General features: G+C 40.1%; 1 protein-coding gene across 2 annotated transcripts in view; it reads right to left on the bottom strand.

The window, feature by feature from the left end:
* Positions 1–538: 538 nt before the first annotated feature.
* LOC116299720 (cytoplasmic dynein 1 heavy chain 1) overlaps positions 539–21,647 on the bottom strand; it is a 65,098-nt gene continuing 43,989 nt past the window's right edge. Inside the window, exons 68-93 of one of the 2 annotated variants that reach the window (XM_031708438.2) lie at positions 21,392–21,479; positions 20,056–20,221; positions 19,595–19,729; positions 18,865–18,959; positions 18,419–18,518; positions 17,911–17,985; positions 13,530–13,605; positions 13,020–13,180; positions 12,196–12,307; positions 11,716–11,776; positions 10,962–11,085; positions 10,080–10,193; positions 9,329–9,499; positions 8,844–8,945; positions 7,252–7,370; positions 6,992–7,095; positions 6,801–6,882; positions 5,110–5,163; positions 4,160–4,247; positions 3,625–3,817; positions 3,025–3,167; positions 2,775–2,885; positions 2,092–2,155; positions 1,919–2,015; positions 1,459–1,495; positions 539–1,031 (exon numbers count right to left, since the gene is read on the bottom strand). In XM_031708438.2, the coding sequence (XP_031564298.2) occupies positions 888–1,031; positions 1,459–1,495; positions 1,919–2,015; positions 2,092–2,155; positions 2,775–2,885; positions 3,025–3,167; positions 3,625–3,817; positions 4,160–4,247; positions 5,110–5,163; positions 6,801–6,882; positions 6,992–7,095; positions 7,252–7,370; positions 8,844–8,945; positions 9,329–9,499; positions 10,080–10,193; positions 10,962–11,085; positions 11,716–11,776; positions 12,196–12,307; positions 13,020–13,180; positions 13,530–13,605; positions 17,911–17,985; positions 18,419–18,518; positions 18,865–18,959; positions 19,595–19,729; positions 20,056–20,221; positions 21,392–21,479 (2,816 nt within the window). In that variant the 3' untranslated portion in view covers positions 539–887. The remainder of the gene's footprint in view (positions 1,032–1,458; positions 1,496–1,918; positions 2,016–2,091; positions 2,156–2,774; positions 2,886–3,024; positions 3,168–3,624; positions 3,818–4,159; positions 4,248–5,109; positions 5,164–6,800; positions 6,883–6,991; positions 7,096–7,251; positions 7,371–8,843; positions 8,946–9,328; positions 9,500–10,079; positions 10,194–10,961; positions 11,086–11,715; positions 11,777–12,195; positions 12,308–13,019; positions 13,181–13,529; positions 13,606–17,910; positions 17,986–18,418; positions 18,519–18,864; positions 18,960–19,594; positions 19,730–20,055; positions 20,222–21,391; positions 21,480–21,647) is intronic. The other variant, XM_031708439.2, reaches the window with a different exon arrangement.

Genomic DNA, 21,647 nt, shown 5'->3' with positions numbered 1-21,647 from the left:
ATGCACAATGTTGCAGACAATCGATGAATGTCGCAGGATGCAGTTTGTTGCAAGCAATAATAATAATAATAATTGAGAAATGTTTTCTGTAATGTTGTGCGCAATGTTGAACTGTCTGCCTTTAGAAAACAGTAATTCTATTTTCTTTTTTATGTCGTGTCTACCTGACTTCTGTTCTTCATTTTTGGGTACCCAATAACCAAGATAAGAATACAAGGGAACCATGGTTATATGGCTTCATTTTATGATACCCAATAACCAAGATAAGAACAATAGTTTCTTATTCTCAGGAGATTAGAATCCTTTTGTTTTATCCCCCAGATCGAGCTGCTATGAGGTCACATGCAAGGGGTCTATACAGCTTTTTGAGCTTGATGAATGCTTCGTTACAAAAATTGTTACATACCAAGCCCGAAAGACAAATGCACAATGGCCCAATTCAAGTGAATTCGATCAGTGAAAGGAATTGCCCTAAACTTTGTTCACACATTTTCCAGGCATATATTTTTTGAAAACCGAAAAACAAATTCACAACAAATCGAGTTAAGTAGAGAGTTTATTGTCTATAGATTTACCCTTTTTAACCAAATATTTGTTTAAAGATTATAGTTTACTCCAACAAATAAATCACAGGAAAAAACGAAATGGCTCACAATCAAGGATTTTATCTTAGGTAATAATACTATCTGCTTTTTAACTAGTTTAAAGAGACTGGCGCACAGATTTTTGGGGTTAAATATTTAGGAAAACAAGATGGAGGAATCCAAAAACGGCCCCATAATACAATACGGAAAACATACATTTCCAGTCTTCTTTGAGTTTAAATTCTAACCAATCAGATTACTATTTCAGAAATATTACTAGGGTTTTTGTAGTCTTGGATTGTCTTATCCACTGAGAGAAGACGCCAGGAAAGCTACTCCTCGTTCGTAGAACCGGTGACCACGTCCTGAAGGTTCGCCCTGAGTTTTCATGTCTAGAGTAAAAAGCAGTTCGGTTCTTGACTGGTTCAGGTACACTGGAAGGGTCACCTGTAAAAGACGTTTCGCATATAAGAAAGCTATTTACTGAATTCAAAAACATGGTGTTCCCCTATGTTAGCGGTGTTGTGAAAAGAAATCACTGAGAAATCTCTTGCTAACTAGCGTAACGTGCAAAATTCCTATAGGCTAAAGTTTTCAAACAATGTTGTACAACAGTTTGCATTACAGTGCATTGTGGGAATTCTACGCCATTTTGAAAATATGTTCCCTAACACAGTCCCACAATGCACTGTAATGACAGCTCGACCAGTTTTTCCTCAATCTCGGAATGGCTAATTATTTGGAATGTTCTCCATTTTACTTTTCACACGCTTCAGTCATTTTCAGACGCCAGTTTTTCATACCCTCATTTCATCAGCCGTTCATGACTAAATCAAAAATTAAGCATTTTCGGTAGAAGAATCTCAGAACTTACCATGTTACTTGGAGTAGAAGCCTGGTCAGATGGCACTCTGCAAGAAGTAATGGAATTCCGTTAGCATCTCCTAAGAGAAGGTGATATTATGCAAGGCCTCGAACGACCTGGAATATGTTGGTTTTGTACGTACTGCCTCACGCCTCACCCAGCTGTTATTAGTGTCGGCACCAGCCCTCCCTAACAGAGGGGCAAAAAACAGCTGCGCGGGAGACTATGCCCTGCTTCAGGAGTATCATTTATTATTGTTTAACGGTTGTACATGAGAAGACACATCAATAAGGATACAACCAAAATAAAGAATATTATTTTCAAGAAAATGACACATGGTCTGTAATGGGAAAACACATTACGCCTAAGGCAAAGAGGTCTATTTTAAATATTTGTACGACGAGTATGACAGATTTCTGTAAGTGAGGTATACTAGTGTTACAATGGGGAAGAGGACGTTGCAACCCACCTGTTCCACTTGAGACTGGTTAATGCTAGGTCAGTCGAAATGGAAGTGGACAGCTCAAGTTGATTGTTATAACACTTGGAACCTTGTAGTTTGAGTCCTAAAAGGAGATTAAAAAACAGGTTATCTAAACCGGTATAAACTAGTCTGACGTCACACGAAAAGTGAAGTATTACCGGTAACGCCAAAGCTGCAGTCATCCATTTTCAGCTTGTCATCTGGACCGTTGGCGATGGTTACCTGGGGAAAAAAGAGTAATTTAAAAGAAGAGTAATTTAAAGCCCTGTTACTCAAGGCAATTTTTTAAGCAACGAAAAGAGCATTGCAAGTTACAGCCAGTGAGATGTTAAATGTGCGCAACTCTCTTTGCAACTTGGAACATAGCGCTTCATTAGTCTGTGATTAAACCGAGTATGTCAGCAGGGATAAGAAAGAACTGCGCTTTGGTTGGTTATTTGCGACAGTGATTGATTTGCAGTTTGTGGGATATTACACGCTGTAATTTGTAGAACTTCGTTCAACTTTTTCTTCAACTTACAACGTTGCACTGCAAGTCGCAAATGGGGGTGTTACACACGCGATCACTTCTGCAACTTGCAATGCAATGACGTTAAATTGCAAGCTGCAAGAAAAATTGCATCGTGTAACAGGGCCTTCAGACTGTCGCGATATGACTAAGGTCAGAACAGCGTTATAATGCGAAGACTAATATGGTCGAGATACTGTCATTACAATAAAATGATCAAGACACTAGTTTTTACAATACCGACACTATGATCATGATACTGTCACGCCAACTACAATAACGACACTGTCATGACAGGTCACGCTCATGACACAGTCTGTGGTGTATACTCACCTCTAGGGCCAGCTCTTCCAGTGACCAGTTGTTGGCTTGTGCTACGTACTGACGAGTTGCTGTAATGTAGGCCTCTGGTACAAACATACCTCCCAGCCAAATGTGAAGGTTCTAAAAAATATATATAGAACTTAATTTACTCTAAAATTAAGCGTAAAATATGTCCCTAATTACTTCATAGCGTATCAGTAGTGCATTTCATAGTGCATGATAGATGTTTTTACGTGCAATAAGTTAATCAACCCCTCACCTTAAGACCTTTAGCTCCACCAGCGTTGGCGGCCTGCGAGACGGTCTGCAGTTGTTTGACACGATCACTGAAGTCTACCACCCACTGAAGAACAGTGAGCTCCTTGGGAACCGTGTAACGACGCCAGTCTCGAGGGAGAATACCTGCAGGTCAATGAGAATATAATATAATGATATAGATATGAATAGAGAGCAACGAATAAACGAGGCAAATTAATCAGAGCAATTTAAGCCTAGGTAAAGCAATAGGTAAAGCAAATAGGTATAGCAAGAAAAGTAAAACCAGGCAACTTAAATCGTAAGTGGAGAACTGGCGACGGTGTCCGGAGAGGCGAGGTCTAGAGAGATAAGCCATGGAAATAAAGCAGGAAACAGCAAAAAAAAAAAAAAAAAAGGAGTGGTGCAACAAAAGATCCAAGCAAGGGGTTCAGCAGCAGCTGGAATGATGCCGAGAGTACCCAAGAAAGCAGGAAGTACATATACACACCATTAATCTCGTTACTATTAATTATATTTGCTTTGTCACTGTTTTTAATTCATAACAAATAAGATTGGCCGTCATAAGTTAAATCTTTGTTACTGTTATGTTGGATTGCCTTACCTTTAGCCAGATCACTCATTAAATTCCGCAGGTAGTTGGTTGGTTTCTTCTGAGCCTCGCACACCAAGATAGTATCGTTTAGGTTTTGCCTGACAGTGTTGAGTAGAGCAATACCAGTGTTCACCTCACGCTCGAAATACCTGAACAACGGATCCTTGATGTTATCCAATGTTCTCTTGAGTGGATTGATTATCTAGAAACATAGGAATAACGGTCATTTCATTTTTGGGCTTCCTGTGGTTGCGCCCACAAGGCATTGTGGGCCTTTTAACTTATATACAAAAAGTTTGTTACACGTTTGTACTTCCGGGAAAAATCAATAAGTTTTTTTTCTTGTTATCAACTTAACTGCATTAGTGCAATGCATCCCTTCTTATGTCAACAAGACCAAATATTTTGTCAAAGTCGACCAAAATGACGGCAATGTAACGTCACGTCAAAGGCCCAAGATTTTTAATGTTTAACTTCCTTTTTTAGTATTTTAAGACAATATTATCGCTCTAATTAGCAGACCTAAAGTGATTGTCGTAAATACCTTAGGAATCATGCTCAACCAGTTAGCAGCACTAGTGTGCAATGTTCTCATCCATTGTGGGCGGGGATCACTCTCTCTTCTCTTCTGCCTGTAAACCATTAATAACAATGGATTAGCTGAATCCATGGACTATCAGGCTGCGTTTACAGAGTACCAGACGAATTTTTAACCGGGTCAAAAAGTTGTACATTTGGGGTTCCGTTCACACGGGCGTTTGAGCTATCCAAACGAAAAGCCATGCAAATTTGAATCCAGTTCCGTATAAACAGAACGTATTTCTTACACAATTAAAGGAGACGGTTCCGTGTAAACGGTATGTACAGTTCAAATGTTTGACCTGTTAAAAATCGAGTACCGTGTAAACGCAGCTTTCGCGTTCGATGGACATGTCATAGTAATTATAAGGTTTTTTGATTTTCATGCGTATGGATGACAACTTGGCTGTTGGGGAGATGGACGTGACAAACGTTTGTATAGAGTAGTATGACGTAATGCTTTACTGTTTTGCTTGTTGTTTTGCACAGTGTCCATGGAAACCCTAAACGCACGATATATGACGTCAGTTTTCTAAATCTTCTCCGTCAAAAAAACCCTTCCACTCCAAGTCGTTTTTCGCGTTTTTTTTATAATTTCAATCAAATTATTTCTGGACTTTTAATGTAAACAAAAACAAAAAATTTTGTTCCTTGAACGTAATGTTCTTCCCATTTCAACCCTAGGAATGAACAGTCCATATTTTAACATCTTCTTAAGCGTTGCTTTTTTTAAAAAAATAGCTCTCAAGGAAACGAAACTTGAAATGGAAAAAACATTGCGCCAAAACAAAAATTTAATCTAAATTATCAAAGGAGCTTTAAATCTTTATCATGTTCAATACATGTCATTTAAGTGTGTTCACTAGTCTGTTAGCTGACGGACAGACAGCCAGACAGACCGCCCGACTGACTTACTCATCTAGAAGACCTTTGCTTAATGATGTAGGTACGTTGAACAGTTCTTCTGGTCTTTAGAGGCAAATGGTAGTGTATTTTATGGTCAGTAGGTACTTAGTAAGTAGAGCGATTTTAGGAGAATAAGAAACACGCAGTTTAGAGATGAGTTTTCGGATTAAAATAGCGTTAAATTGAGATCGAGTTTAGGAGTTTAGAAGTTCATTTTTTAAGGTTATTCAACGTTGAGGAGGTTCAATTACGAAGTCAATAGAACTGATCAAGAAGAATAAAATGTTTATTTTTCAGATTCAACTTGAGGGAATTAGATTATTAAGTTTAGAAATTCAGTTCTTGTGATTTGAGTTCTTGAACACAAAATGGTTATTAAAATCACTCGAATTAAAAGGACCACGGAGGGGGGTGGGCTGAGGGGCTATAGTCCCTCAATAATTTTGCTGCCATATTTTGAATCAAAACACTAACAAGAATTGTTTAAAACTGAGATTATTTTAGAAAGTTAAGTCCACGTTTAGAAATTAATTTCTGAGATTCAAGTTTTGGAATACACTTAGGAACATTAATATTTCCAAGGTTTAAAATAATGCAGATCATGTTCTGAAGTTCATTTCCGAGAATAAGCCTTGAGAAACTCAGGATTTAAACCATCAACGAAGAATTCAAAGTTTAATTTGAGAATTATAATGTTAGAAATCAAAAAATAATCCAGTTTTTACTTCTGATTTACTTTACTTGGAACATAAAGATTTCATCGAGAAACGTTCAAAATCTTGTTATTATTATTATCATTATATTTTGGTTATACCAGATCGATTTCTGTAGTACAAATTCAGAGAAGTCGGAAAATAAGTGGTTGTAGGACAAAAACTAGTAAAATCTGTCAGTTTAGTCGCTGAAGTCTTGTGTTTGTAAATCCAATATCAAATATTCCTGAATGTAGTCTGTGTGAGGTTTGAAAATGAAAGAGTTGGAGAGATGAACGGTGAATAATGAATAAGTCGGTAAAAAAGGGGTGAACAGTTGATAAACAGTTAGTGATTATTATTATTAGTTTTTTATATTGGAATGTTATTATAGAATTGAAAAAAATAAGAAGCAACACAAATCAAGAAAAAATTAAATAAAGTTACAGAAACAAGTAAAAAAGTAATAAATAAAAGACAAAAATTGAGAAAAGAATTCCATTTCGTTTAGAGAAAAAAGGTTATGAAATGAGATATTATTTTGATAAAAGTAGTTTGGAAAACATCTTTGACATTAACGATATTTTTTGAATGAAAATTAGGATTAAAAAGAAAAAATTGAGAAACATGAAAACACAAGCAAAAATTCAAAATGAAAACAAATCTGAGAAAATAAAAATAACATAACGTTAATTTAACAAATTCATTAAAAACAAAAAACAATAAAACGAAAAACAAAACAAAATTTTTTAAATAAAACTTTTTAAAATCAAATGTTTTGGTCAGTTACGATGTATGTTCGGTTTATTAAATTGAGTGTCGTTACAAATAAGTTTTTACTGCTTCCCCCTCCCCCCCAAATTATTTTCCTTCTCAAGGGCATTGGTGTTTTTCTTTTGGCCACACTGGGGTCACCATTTTGTTCACGTGGTTCGGCACTTTCTGACAGTAAATTTTAGCCGTCCTTCGAGTATGAATGATTAATGATAAATAATAAATAAGACATACCTTGCCGCGTCAGGGGAGTAAGCCAGCTCGTCATCATCACTCAGCATCTGCATCTTCAGCAGCTTGGCGATCAGGTCTTGTCCTGGTAGTCGCGGAATAAAGGAATAGATGAATGAATGGATGGATGAATGAACGAATGATAATCAAGCACTCCAAAAAGCTGATAAATTCTGTCCCGGATATGATCATACCTCGCTGGGTCAAAAGAAGCTTCTCTGCATTATTGGGTAATCCAAGCCAAGATGGCGTCTGTGTGTCTGGAAGTCTCTCCACCCACTGAAAGAACTGTTCACGTCTGAGAGATACAATAAAGAAAAAATATATCATGGGTTGAGCAAACATTGCATCAAAAAATTCAATACATTTTATTTGAGAAGTCAAAGACGGGTTGATAATAAATGAAATAATGGGATAAGAGAAACATGCAAAAATGGGATGGGATGAGACAGACCTGATTCCTTCTGGCATGATAATGTTTTTTCCTTTCCCATTCACATCGATGACTAAAGGGAAGTCAGGCTCAAAGCTGCTTGCGATGAATAGACGGTTCACAAACGTGGTCAGAAGACGCTGTCAACGAAATAGGAGGACTATTAGTGATGGTAGTGAATAGCGCTGATGGACGAATTATCTAGTCTCCCCCACAGCCACTTTCAGTGTCGTCACGCAACGCTACCTCCCCTGAGTAGCTACTCAGGAGAGAAAGCGTTGCGTGACGACACTGAAAGCGGCTGCGTGGGAGACTACGAATTATCTGGCTTTGCAGCTGAAAGTGAATAGACCTATCCCGAATTCGCTTGACTGACCACGAAACAATGGTTTGAAGTTGAGACTGGATTTGATTCTTTTATTCATCAAGTTCAACCTCGACTTCAAACCATTGTTTCGTGACCAGTCAAGCGAATTCGGGATAGGTCTATTACCGTAGATTTACAATGCGTGTATGAAGATCGAAATGAAGAACGAAAAGGTGTGGAAATCCTGATATTGATGATGACAATGATGGATGGGAATAATGGTGAATGTCGATAATGATGTGAAAATGGTAAGACATTTGGTACTCATAAACTGAACAAAAGAAAGTGTGCAAGGGATTATGGTAGAAGTAGTTAATGACGCAATAATGTAAATGTCCTATTACAAGTCTAAACGATATTATAAATAAAGATGTGCGTTGTCGTTGCTGTTGTGAGTCGTTCCTTCATAATAGACGTCATTCGTGGTGTAACAATGTTTTCTCAATTCAGCGTGACGAACCTCCAGAGGATTCATTTTCTTTTGTTTTTACTCTTCGAAAAAATCATGAGTATCCCAAAGGATACGAAAGGAATAACGATGATATCCCGACCAGTTTCAAAACAAGGTTTGCCACGTTCAATTGGGGGGGGGAGGGGAGTGTCATGCCACAAGCGTTGGTGATGATGACCACCAATATTAAGCACAGAGTGGCGCTTACAAAATTAAGAATTAGTAACCATAAGCTTGAAGTAGAAACGGGGAGGTATAAGAGGCCTTATCTCATTTACGATGAAAGGATTTGCCCAGTGTGTAAGTCGGGAGTAGAAAACGAAAAACACTTTCTAGTTTGGTGTCCACTATATAACTCTCATAGAAACGACTTAAGAGAGTTCATAGAAAAAAACACCAGCATTAATTTCAACAATATGAGCGCTGACAGTCGTTTTATGTTCTTAATCAATTCAAAATCAGCGTCTCTACAAAGAGCCATATCAGCATACATTCATCAATGTATGCTGATACGTGAAAATGAATTAAGAAAATTATCTAATACATAGTATATATATATATACCTATAATATATTTGGAATCAAACACTCATGTACTATTAGTATAAGGTGCCAAATAAAATTGTATTGTATTGTATTGATGATGATGATGATGGATGATGATGATGATAATGATGATGTTGATGATGATGATGATGATAATGATAATGATGATGTTGATGATGATGATGATGATGATGATGATGATGATGGATGATAATGATGGGTGATGATGATGATGATGATGGAGACTAACCTGGTCAAAGTCGTTATCAATGCGTCCTCCATAGATAGCAGTAGAAAGTAAAGATCGCAGAGCATCCCATGGGATTTTATTGGGTGGCAGATTAGTACGACCCTGAAACAAATGATTGAGAAGGTGTCAGTAAGAAAAATGAAAATGGCTTCTCCTTTGGCGGGTTTTGTACATGAGTGGGAAGCCAAACTTACAGCACCTGCACAGCGGTGCAGAATGTCGCAACATTGAAATGGCTTCCAATGACCGTCTGAGGGTAAACTGTTTGTGGGTTTTCTACGAGTGGCAAATTAACTTACACAGCGTGTGCAGAGCACAGTATGACTCTGAAATTCTTCATTAGCTTCTCTTGCTAGATCAACCAACATGGCGGCTGTTTCATTGTTTTTATATCTCAAGGGATTTTGAGTCATGTGGTTGCACCCCAAGAATAATTCCCATTAACTAAGAAAGGAATCTCTAAGCAAGTATTTATTAGTCGTTACCTGCGCGACAGAGTCAAGCCAAGTATCCAGGGTGTCAAAACCAACTTTGAGATCAGATTCAGTGAACTCATATCGCTTGGACCATCCGAGGGGCGAGTAACGCAGACGTTCTTGTACGATGGCATGTAGCCAGGCGAGGAGGAAGTACAGGCGAGCACGCTCACTTGGCGCCTGTTGACAAAATAATACAAATTTAGTTACACAAATTTACTTAATCACGATGAAAAACTAAATGAACAAGAAGAGTTTTGAAAAAAAAATGAAAAATTGTTCTGATAACAAAAACCAAAGCTAGGCTAAACTGGTTGTCATTTTTAAGAGGTGATGAGAAAACAAAGATTAGTATAGCTAACGAGTATTGATGCCCAATGCAATGGTTCTTGAAGTGTGCTGTACGAGCATAGTTTTCCTATAGTTGTTGTTGTTGTTTTTGTTTATTATGACCGTATAGGACGAAACCTCATAGCTCGGAACTTGTAAGCAAATGCACAGCATGCAAGCCCACAAGGATGTAATAGATGTGCAAAAAGTGTACCCTGCTGTGGCCTGAGGGGCACCGCCCCGAATATAGCTATTACAAACGACTGCAGGCCAGCCGGGCAATCGATTTTCTTGTCTCTTTTCGCTATATATTTTGATTCATCTAGGTTTTTTTATTGCCATTTTTAACAGTATTCAAACGTGAAGGTTTTGGTAGCACCAGGCTATAAGCTTTATGCTATTAATGCTTTTTTCTGTGACTTCGACTAACCTGACACATGCGAGATGCAGGGACAGCACTGAAGGTCCTGAGAAGATTAGCTTTGACTCCTGGAGGAGGCTCAAATACAAAGATACGCGACGCACGCAGCAGATTGACAGGAACCTGGAATATATATCACAAATATAATGGTTAAAAATACAACACCAAATGCGAGAGAGATTATGAGGAATCGTTTATTTATGTCAAAGTAGAGTGGACAAGGAATGATATTTTTAATGACATTTTCAGTTTTTGTAAACATTTCCCCAGATTTTTGAACATTATTCCCCTTCAAAGTTCACTGCGCCATCTTGAATGGTAACCTTGCCTTTGCATCGAAGCGAGACGAACGGTGAGCTTGCAATGATAGATACCTTTTTATAACACATTGGACAATTATTCAAATGTCTCTATCATTGCAAGCTCAAAGTTCTTCCCTCTTCGATGCAAAGGCACGGCTACCTTTCAAGGTGGCAGGGAACTGGGTTCCCTGCTAGCAGAGTCTCTCTTCTCTTTCTCTCCCTTCTTTCAGGCGGGGAGGAAGGAGACTATGCTGATGTAGAGCATTTCCTTTGATACATCGCCGTCCACGATGGTGGACGAACAAAACCAGTTTTAAAACCGGTTTTTAACCGATTACATGTAGTGCGCATGAGCAAATGTAACACACCGTGGCGCCAAACATTGTTTGACGAGAGCGGCTGTCAAATCATGACAGCGTTGCTAAGTTACGCCACGCATGCGCGATAGAAATAACGTCCTACATCGGCAGAGTCTATTTTTCTCTCTCAACTAAAACAAAAGGAAAATAGGCTCTGCTAGCAGGGAAGGAATTGGGACTATTGAAAAACAGACTTGAATTTGAAAATTTGTTAATTTTTGCTTCTATACCTTTGGATTGATTTCCATGGTAAGGAAGAGCCTGAAGTTCGCGTGTGGGCTGAGAGTGTGTAGTTTCTTTTCCAATGTGACGAGCCACTGAGGTGCAAGATGTACGTTCTTCAACAGCACCCATCTAATTACAAGAGAATTGAGAGTTTGACGTTATTAACTGTGCATATAAAATAACAGTTTCAGTATAATATATTTGAAATATAACGCTCGCGCTGATTAGCTGGCTATCGTGTTTATATCTGACAGAAACACGATCGCGAAAAATCGTTCAAAAATATTTTATAAGAGTAATATGAAACGGCTGATTTTGTCTCTGTACTTAGAAATGAACACTCTATGGTGCTCTAGATCACTCGAAAACCAAGAGAAACACTCAACTATGCTGTGTTCCTAAGCTTGCTTCTCTCTTGCTCTTCAATTCCCAGCGTGTTCATATCACAGTACAGACACATGCGCGCGTGTTTTATATTCCTTAATGAAAGCGATTACACTAGGCAGCTGCATTGGTTGGAAGCTCTCACAGAAACCTCTGTGCTGCTCTAACTCAAGACACGGCTAACTTAGGGATTTTGTGGAGGGAGGAAAAATGGAGAACCTGGAGCAAACCCTCGAAGCACAGGAGAGAACCAAGAAACTATACCAACTGACATGTAACGCCGAGTCCAGTAATTGAACTCATGAGATCCTAGAGATAAGTGCTCTACCAATACATTAACCTTGAATCCCAAATATTCTTTAAGATGTCCCTTACCGTCCTGACTTGACTGCAGAGTTGATGGCTTTCTCAGCATCGCTGAATCCCTCAGCAGATCCTGAAATCAAATGGACATTTTTTGTCAACCAAAGTCGCTTCGAAAACAGCATTCACTAAATTCAAAACTTGTTTTTGGGTTAATTGACAAACTTGAAGGGAGACAAGTTCGCCTTGTGATTCATTAATCAAGATAATAAAGCCGGTAATGGTGCAGATGTAACCAATCACAGTGCGATATTAGTCACTGTTCAACCAATGAAAATGCTTAGCCATAGCACCGTAACGATCACGAACGCGGCACGGATACGGTACATAATTAACAACACCCTTTATATCAATCACAGTGTGATATTGTCACTGTTCATTCAATAAAAATGCTTAGACATAGCACCGTCACGATCAAGGCACGGCACGGCACGGATCGTTAGCTTTTTTACAGAAACGAAATCTGCTCTAGGGATTGGCCCATTAGCTTACCAATAGCAATAGAGGTACAAGGTTGATTCTGTTCTGCTGCCAGATCATCCACCCATCCACTAGCATCATAACCAGTCACAGAACATAACAGGAGAGGCGTCGACGCTTTGACCTGAGAAAAACATATGATGTTATGTTATCACGGAGGCGACATAATTATAATAAACACTCAGTATATCGTAGTACATAGAACGTATTTACAAGCAATGTATTTCATAAACAAGAAAAGTAGAATAAAAACTACAAAGTATGAGTTATACGCAAATCTAAGGATATCAAAGTAACTGCTTATCGCCTTAATACTCTAGGGCTATTCTTACAACACTGTTTCAAATAGAAAAACGCTGTTTAAAAACTTATCTTTGTTAAAGGGGCAATTGGATGAAAACGCCCCAATTTTTCAAAGTCCGAATAATTGAAGTATTTGTGGATAATTTGACTCAATTATGATTATGTAAACCAGATTAGTGAAAATTATCGCCTGGGAGCCACTTGCAGTTGAGAAATTTTGGGTTGAAAGAGAAAAGAACAATAGGGTTGAGTAAATGATGTCATTTACTCACAATCTAGATGCTGAATAAAATTGATAATTTTTATCCCCCACTTTTTACTGTGAAGAAAATATGTTGCTTGGCTACTATTGGGGCCATACAGATACGTCTAACTAAGTTTAAAGTCATTTCCAATTTTTATCCATTTTCATCCAAGTGCTTCTTTAATCCTAACCTGATAGCTATGATTGACTTTCTCTGAATTTTGAAAGGGGTGATTACAGTCAGTGATACCCTTAATGGTCATTCCTGAGAACAAGAAAACACTCTTACCTCTTTTTCCACCACATTTGCCAGGTTCAGAGCCTCTTCAGCTGCCTGCATGAACGATTCTCCAAACACGACGTTGACAACTTTATGGAGCATGGAGATGACACGATCAGGACGCAGTGCCTGGATGACTAGCAGTTGGTGCACTGATGCGCCTGTAGGACCTGTAGTATTGAAGTATTATATATATGAGCATATTATATATATGTTCTACCACCCTAAGATCCAAGTTAATAGGCCATTTGCAACAGTCACTTGCTGATGTATCACTTTGATAACGAATCAATTGAGCCCGGCAAAGGTCCCTTGGGAAAGGCCCTGCTGGATGGCAAAAAAACTTTAAAATGCTTAGAATCTTGAAATCTTAATTATCTTTTAAGGGAAAAAAGTATTTTGAAAAAGGTTTTGGATACGACAGTAATCCAGCAAAAGTTCTTTAGATAAAGGACGCCCAATTTTTGTAATTTTTTTCCGCAAATGGCTTATTGCTTAAAAATGCAATAAATGGCTTACTTAGTTTGAGGCTTGGATTCCAACAGGCTGGTACATCTTGTTCAGGTGTTACAGATTCTATCCATTCAAAGAACTCCTACAACAGCAACCACAAACACAAACTTATTATCCTCATTCTCACGTATATAAAAACACAGAAATTAGAAGAAAACAGAATTGCTAGTGCATGATATTGGAATAATAAAAACACTTGGTGCTGAGATAAGTTTTCATAAACCACTGGTAATCCTTATATTTTCCCCCTAACTAATAGCAAAAATTGGTTATTTTTTAAACCATTTAACTACAAATCATAGAGTAGTATAGGGGTTGGGGGTCCCAACTCACACGCCACCCCGAAATAAGCCGCCTCAAAAGCATACGCCCCATGATCGTTCGGGCTTTAAGAGCAACGTGGCCCGGGTTTCTTTCGCCAAGAGATTACGGGAACTTCCCACCATCCACGACCCATTTAAGACCGTGAATACCCAATGAAATGAAGAAGCCACCAATGAATGCCATTTAGAAGAGCATATTTTTGACCATTGTTTCGGCAACCATTTTCGGCTACTTTTTCTACCCCACACAGGCATTCCTGGTAGACACATTTTTGCACAAGTATTTTTTTGTGCCCTCTGCGCTGGTAGCAGGCACCAGGAATGTCCGTAGTAGCAATTCCCAGATTTTTGGATAGCCGCGAGACAGTGCCTTCGTAGCAAGGGTGTCCACCAGATTGACACCCTCTATCTACGTCGCGGTAGTTGCGCCAAAGTTGCTACGTAGCCCGGTATGCGAAGTCTGTAGAGACCTTCCAAGATCTCCAAAAGTATTTGTGTAGTTCTTTGTTTTCCTAGCATGTATGCGACCATACCCGCAGCTATGTAGAGATACATCTATATACCTATGGACCCACGGAATACCCCTATGGATCCATAGGTACCTAGCTATGTTCGAACCGTATTCGTAGATATATATGGCAACACCCAAGATACTATCTGAGGAGGAAATGGCAGGATTGTTGGAAGATCGACAAAATGGCGTAGGGCTGCAGAAGGTAGCCAAAAAGTACGGCATAGGCATACCAAAGATACGCAGGATAGAGCGAGAAAATGGTCTGGAGGTAGCAATCCCCGAAAAGCCTCCAACTACAGACCTGCAGAAACATTTCCTAGAAGTGCAGGATTCCTTTGCTATAGTCTTGGACGATCTCCAAAAAGCTAGAGAAGAACTCCGAGACGCAAAGGAGGAATTGCTAGCCAAAATGGAACAAAAAGAGGAACCCGAAGAGGATTCCTTCGAAGAAATAGAGGGCGAAGTGGAGAAAGTATCCACGAAAATAGACTGGCAAATAGCTAGCAATGTGCTATTTGCGCTAGTGGGCGTGGCTGCCGTCGTTTGGGCACACAGCAAGCCACCCAAAGTAGTCTACTACAGACATCCAGTGGAGGATACGAAACCGCAGAGAAATTCTAGGATTCCGGAGATGGAGTAGAGGCGAACGCCCTTTGCAGGCCTAGGATTCCGGAGTAGAGACGTGCACCAGTCTGTCTTTCTTCTTTGCCTTGGTAGTCTTTTCCCTACCTATTTTGCAGTATAGCGGTGGTGGAGACGTCCAGTCTATTTTCTGCTCCTCCAGAAAGTGTCCCCAGACCGGAGTGGTTGCATGTTCTACCGCGCAGCCCTCCAAAACACACTCCGAGCATTTTTCGGAAAGGAATAGGATTGTCCTTTCTTTTTTTCTGTAGGTGGTTTTGGCGTATCTCCAGCATTGGTATTCGCCTGGATGCATATGTAGCGCCTGCACGCATTCTTTGTTGGGCGGCGCAGGCACTTCCAGTAGTCTTTCTGGATTTTTGGGAGGGTCTATTTTCCTAGCCAACTCGTAGTACGTATCCAAACCGGGTCCTTCGGGCACGAAGGCAGTGGCTATGTTGTTCTGCCACTCCAGCAGTATTTCTTCTCCTGGTATGGTGGTGCGTATGTTGCCGTTGGCTTCGAACTTCCCAGCCGCAAATGCGTCCAACATTGCTTCTACTGCCCACGCAACGCGGGTCTCTTTGCCCCTGCGCAATACTACGCGGTGTCCTCTTGCCAACCAGTTGGCATCCAAGTCTCTGGGGATCGAATATCCTAGTATCTTGTAGTCTCCTGCAGGTATTTGCTCCATCCTATGCACTTTGGCCCGCGGGCTTTCCTCTCCAAAGAACAATCTACGCAGATTGTCTGTCCTTCTGGAAATCCTATCCAATAGTTTCCTGTATTTCTCCAATTCTTTTTCTATTCTTTTTCTATTCTTTTTCTGTTCTCTTCCTTCTGCCGCAGGATGGATTGCCTTTGTTCCGACAGTTCTGCGTGGTATCTTTTCGTAGCTTCGACCCACTCGTCTCCTTACAAATCATCCCGTATGTCTTCCAATCTTTGCTGTCGTTTTCTTTTGGATAGAAAGGATATTCTGCGGTCCGTAGGCACTTCTAGTATTCCAAACAAACTCTTTTCCACTCCTATCTTTTGTGCCTTCTTCGTGCGCCAAACCCACTCCACGTGCTCCGTAGTTGGGAGAAAGTCTGCGATCGTAGGCGGATCTTTGTGCACTCTGGTGGGTTTGTTAGACTCTGCCAACACGGTAGGGGAATCTTTCGTGCAGCATCGCAGCGGTAGTATTTCCACTGGGTCCAATCCACGCACGTCTATACGGAATATGGGGCATTTGCGCAGACCAAACTCTGCAATGGCCCAAAGTACGCATTGTTCCCATCTTTCGTTGCCCCGTACACGTATACCGGCTATGCGCCCCGTTGTCGCATGGCAGTACCAAGCTAGGAAGATTTCTTTCGTTTCCTCGCAGCAAATACACAAACATCTGTCCAAGTGTTCCGCGAGTGCCAACCACATGTTTTTGGGTGGTTGTACTACGAATATGTCTGCTAGTGGCTCTATAGTCTCCGCAATAGCATTTGTGTTTTCTTTGGAGAAATCCCTACCATAGATGGATATTTCTACTCTGCTGCATCCTCTTTTTTGCACATCTGGGTGCAGGAATGTCCTACGCAGGTGGTCGTTCGGACAATCCACGTACTCTGCTAGCTTTGCGCCTACTGGATTCTGCACTTCTCCGGCTTCGAAGTTGGATACTATTTTGTTGTATATTTTCGTACGTTTTCCGTCTTCCATCCAAGTACAAACATGTTCTCCCACAGCATGCGTGTTCTCCAAAATCGTACCGTTGCGCCAACCGCCACTATGCTGCGGCACGTATCCCAACTCCCGCAAACGACGTACCAATGCGACTCTATCCAAAGTTCCGGAGAAATCCTGTGTGTAGTCCACGGAATAGATACCATATCCGTGCGCATGTAGCAGCCTAGCAAACTTGGAAATGTTTTCGTCTACAGCTTCTATGGACAACTCCGAGGTGTCTACTTTGGCTACGAATACCGCGGCGGGTTCTCCATGCAAACTGGACCACTTGGCTGCCATATTGGAGACGCGGTCTACTATGTTTCCCTGCCTGCACGTGTGCAGATGTCTCCGTGGCTGCGATGGATATCTTGGAGACTATTGCCTTCGCATTCCTACAAAGCAGCTTCTTTCCATACAAATTCTCTTCGGAAACAAAACCATAGACAAACACATCGTCTACGAAAGGAGGCAATCCTTCTAGTGGCTGCAGACTGGTTGGTCCTTCGTTGCCCCGCAAGTAGTCGCACTTGGATATGTCTGGCAGCAGGTTTCCGTCGCAGGCATTGTCCAGCAGCAAATGTGCTAGTAGCCTACTCTTTGCTCGTATACCCATCTCTTGCAATGTAGTCGAAATACTCTTTTGCTCTTCCATCTTCTATATATAGGAGTAGAAGGTTTTTGGCTACTTGCAAGTGCCTTCACCTTGCTACGGACACTACCAGCGCAGTGGACACAAAGAAAATACTTTTCCTACGCAAAATGTGTCTACGAGAGTAGAAAAGGTAGCCGAAAATGGTTGCCGAAACAATGGTCAAAAATATGCTCTTCTAAATGGCATTCATTGGTGGCTTCTTCATTTCATTGGGTATTCACGGTCTGAAATGGCTCGTGGATGGTGGGAAGTTCCCGTAATCTCTTGGCGAAAGAAACCCGGGCCACGTTGCTCTTAAAGCCCGAACGATCATGGGGCGTATGCTTTTGAGGCGGCTTATTTCGGGGTGGCGTGTGAGTTGGGACCCCCAACCACTATACTACTCATAGTATCCTCAAGAAAACAGAATTGCGATTGATGTAAATGATATTGGAACAACAGTAATAAATACTTCACAAGTGAGATAAATTCTTATAACTCCGTTGAAAGCTTTGTTTCCCAAACTGACCATCTTTGGTTGCAATCAAACTGGATAAAGCATTTGACTGCATTATGGTACAAGGACCTTACCCTACGGTTGGTGTTAATGTAGGTCTGGATATCCTTAAATCCTTCCATCTTCGTCAGTCGGTTCAATGCCGTTGCCTAGGAAACAAGAGACTTGTAGTATTAGCCTCTCGATAAATACGAGTAAACGCTGAGAGATTCATAGTGAATAGTGCCGTTTCCTACGCTTCTCTCATGCATCCCGCGTGTTCAGCATCCCGCTTGTTTAGATCAGAGTATCAAAATACAGAACTGGGGTGTTTATCATTTACCAGCAAAAACTGGAAGTTCCATTTCGAAAACAAATGGTATGAAAACTCGGTCATCCGATGGAGATAATCCACTTTTCCCGCCCTTTTCGGTTCTTCCGGTAGACACGTGTACCATTTTGTGGAAGAAAAAGTTTCCCGCTCCTTTTTTTTACCATTAGCAAACGAATTTCTAACCTTATGGATTGGTTGAAATGGTAAGCACCCCTGTTTTATATTTCTTAACTGAAAGTCATCTGGTGCATTCAGGAAGGATGTGTTACCTGATCAGGGTTAAAGCCATGCCACTTCGCTGTTGTACCGGTTGGTACAGCTTCACTGCCGCGCAGGAACGTGTTGAATTCTTCTTCAAATTCCTCCTCACTAGAAAAACCAAAATATCAATATTTATTAATGATTATTAGTTATTATAACAAAGGCTATAAAAATTAGGCAAAGTTGTAACCTAACAAAGTGTTATAGCGTGACTTTGATGGCACTTTGATGGTAATTTGAAATGTTGTGACAAGTACCGTGACTAGTACCGTGACTGTGGCGTGACTGCGATGGTACTGTCAGGAGCATTTTGAATAAATAAATACAAATCTTGCACTTGGATTGGTCAAAGAAATCCTTATTTCCTTTCGGTGACCGTGCCGTGTATTTTATAGCCATGTGACCCTAGTTAGGTGGGTGTTGTATTGTAAAACCAAAATTAATATTTTTTTACCCTGGATGTCCTCGCAAGAAGATTCGGCACAGAAGAATAGCGAAGGTCATACGATCAACATGCATCATACCACGGGCTACCCTGTGGTACACGATCTACAAACACAGACAAATATCACATGTTAAATCATAAAGCAGTGAAACCGATTTCCAAATGGTCTGAAACCACGGGGTTCTGGAGTTTGAATAGTTAGGAAAATGGCATAGAGTGGGAAGTGAGTCACAGATCTTGTATTCAGTTTACCGACGTTTTGATTGGATAAATCATATTAGACGACAGTGGGAAGTCATTTAATTATTACGGCATGTCGTACCTTATATATACGTTTACTACTCATACAAAAAGTATTCTAATAGAGGCAAAATGAGTACTATCTAACATAACGCACAAGGTACGACATACCTTAACAATGAAATGGCTTTCCATTGCTTTTGCGTAAATCATTTATTCAATGACATGTCTGATTCAATCGCGTGCTTTTAAGTACTTGAAAGTCTAAGGTAAGATAGGTGCACAACGGCTACGATACGGTTACAAATATGCCGTAAAGTTCCCCAATCATATATGAAAACCACTCCAACACTATGATCAAACGTCGAATTTCACATGAGCCGAACCTAATGACATCAAAGGAGACCGCCTTGTCATCCATTGTTTCAATCAGGTTCGGCTCATCCATTTGACCTGATCCCAGTATATCATGTAAGGTATACTAATTGCTGTGACGTACCTGGAACAAGTCACTAGTGAGTACTTTGAGACGAGAAGCAGGGTCCTTGATGCCCTTTAGATGAGGGTTCTCGTACAAAATACACTGGAAGATGTCCAGGAAGAACTGCAGACTGTACTGGTACAGGAAGTGAACCTAAATACAAAACCACACAAGAATATAAGTCATGAGTATTTAATATATTTAAGGGGCGGATACAATTTTCTCAGGAGGGGTGAGTCAGGACGTTCACAAACTCAAGTACCAACCATGCAGTAGATATTAAGTCATCTAGGGTTGAGAGGGGGGGGGGGGGGGGGGGGGGTTCAGCCACCCTGCTTTTGCGAATAATCATTCAATCTATCCTTAGAATAAGTCAAGACAAAATATATATAGATATAGAATCCGACTATCTATTAATTTTCTGGAACTCTGAAGAAACCTCTGAGTTGATTTAAGTTGGCTAGTGTCATTGGACCTACCATATGCAGGGCTTCTAGAGTAAAGTAGATGCTGCTACAGTAATGTGACAGTGGTCTGTACTGTTCAGATACTGATTCCACCTCGGCCATCACTACGTCTGTTTCTTCTACCTTCCTTGTGATTTCTGCTGCTTCTTGCTTCAGCTTCTCAAGGGTTGCAATGATTCTGATTTGTTTAATACAAACAATTAGGATAGAAAGCTTACTGTGCAGACACACTAGACTGGACCACTTGAACGAAATTTTAAAATTTTGTTCTTAAAAGATCAAAAAACTTTAGCCAATCAGGAGAGAGTAAAAATCAGTAGAGTGCCTTCAGTCAAACTGTTGAATAGTTAGATAAATGTATTTATTATATAATTACCAATGAAATATCTATTTTTCTCTATTTCGAAAAATTGATATCTTCACACGTGAAAATAACATGTTATTTTCACGTGTGAAGATAACACCATTGCGATGACTATTCAAAAATACACGGAAATAATTGCCTGAAAAAGCCAAAACATACTCCATTGATAATTATATAATAAACAGAATATTACATGGGCGCTTGGAGATACGAAATTTATCTTCTCGTGTTGAAAATCTCTCACTCGTTCGCTGCGCTCACTTGTGAGAGATCTTTTCAACACTCGAAGATAAATTTCGTATCTCCGCGCGCCTATGTAATATCCTCTATATAACTTAGATAACTATTTAGTTGACGTCACCTAAAAGAGTAAAAGCGCGCCAAATAACGGTCATGCTAATCCGGGGGGTTGTTTTACCAGAGAATGAGTGAATAGACATTCATCATCGTTTCTCCCCCTGATCTCAGTAGCTGTTTACTCGTAGTTACAAATTTATGTGAGGTCAGCTAAGATAGTAACTAACTTATCTAAATTAGGTGACGTCAACTATTCAACAGTTTGACTGAATACACTCTATCATTTTGACCTCAGCCAATCACAATCTCTCATTTCCATGGATGGCGTCGATAACATCTAAGTTTCTTCATCAACTATCTAGGTTTCGCTGCTTTTTTCTGATTGGTTCAAGGCCGGTTTAGACGGTACGATTTTCGCCTACAACTATCGTATACAACACGCTCGCGCCATCCTACAACTCGAGTCGTAGCGTGTAAATCAAGCCTACAACTCGCCTACGATAGACACGAGCGTGTTGTGTACGATAGTTGTAGGCGAAAATCGTACCGTCTAAACCGGCCTTTAGGGAACTGACAAGTTGCCGCGAAATAGAGGTTGGTCACTAAAAGAGGTTTACTGCATTTGCAAAGAAAAACAAACGTAGTCTTAAAAGCTAGCACTATTCAATGAGGAAGAGGATGACTCACCGATCGTCATCCAAGATCTTTCCTTTGGCTTCGTTAAGAGCTTGCAGCAGGGACTTCTCCAAGTGACGCAGTCTCAGATGAAACTCACCTAAAACAACCAGGCAAAGAACGAGTAAGTGTAGAAAGATAGAGAAGAAAATATGATGCAAAGGTTTGATATCATTGCACAGTGAAGGAAGAAGTATTTTGAAGTCTAAAGAATAAAAAACCGACGATAATAACAAACAAACGAATGACAAAAAGTTGAACAAACAAA

Source organism: Actinia tenebrosa, unplaced genomic scaffold (genome assembly GCF_029948245.1).
Source record: "Actinia tenebrosa isolate PJP-AT-01 unplaced genomic scaffold, QUT_ActTen_1.0 PGA_scaffold15__27_contigs__length_11533743, whole genome shotgun sequence".
NCBI classification, from domain to species: Eukaryota; Metazoa; Cnidaria; class Anthozoa; order Actiniaria; family Actiniidae; genus Actinia; species Actinia tenebrosa.
The sequence above is the reverse complement of the archived record's forward strand: the minus strand, read 5'-3'. Positions and strand labels throughout refer to the sequence as shown.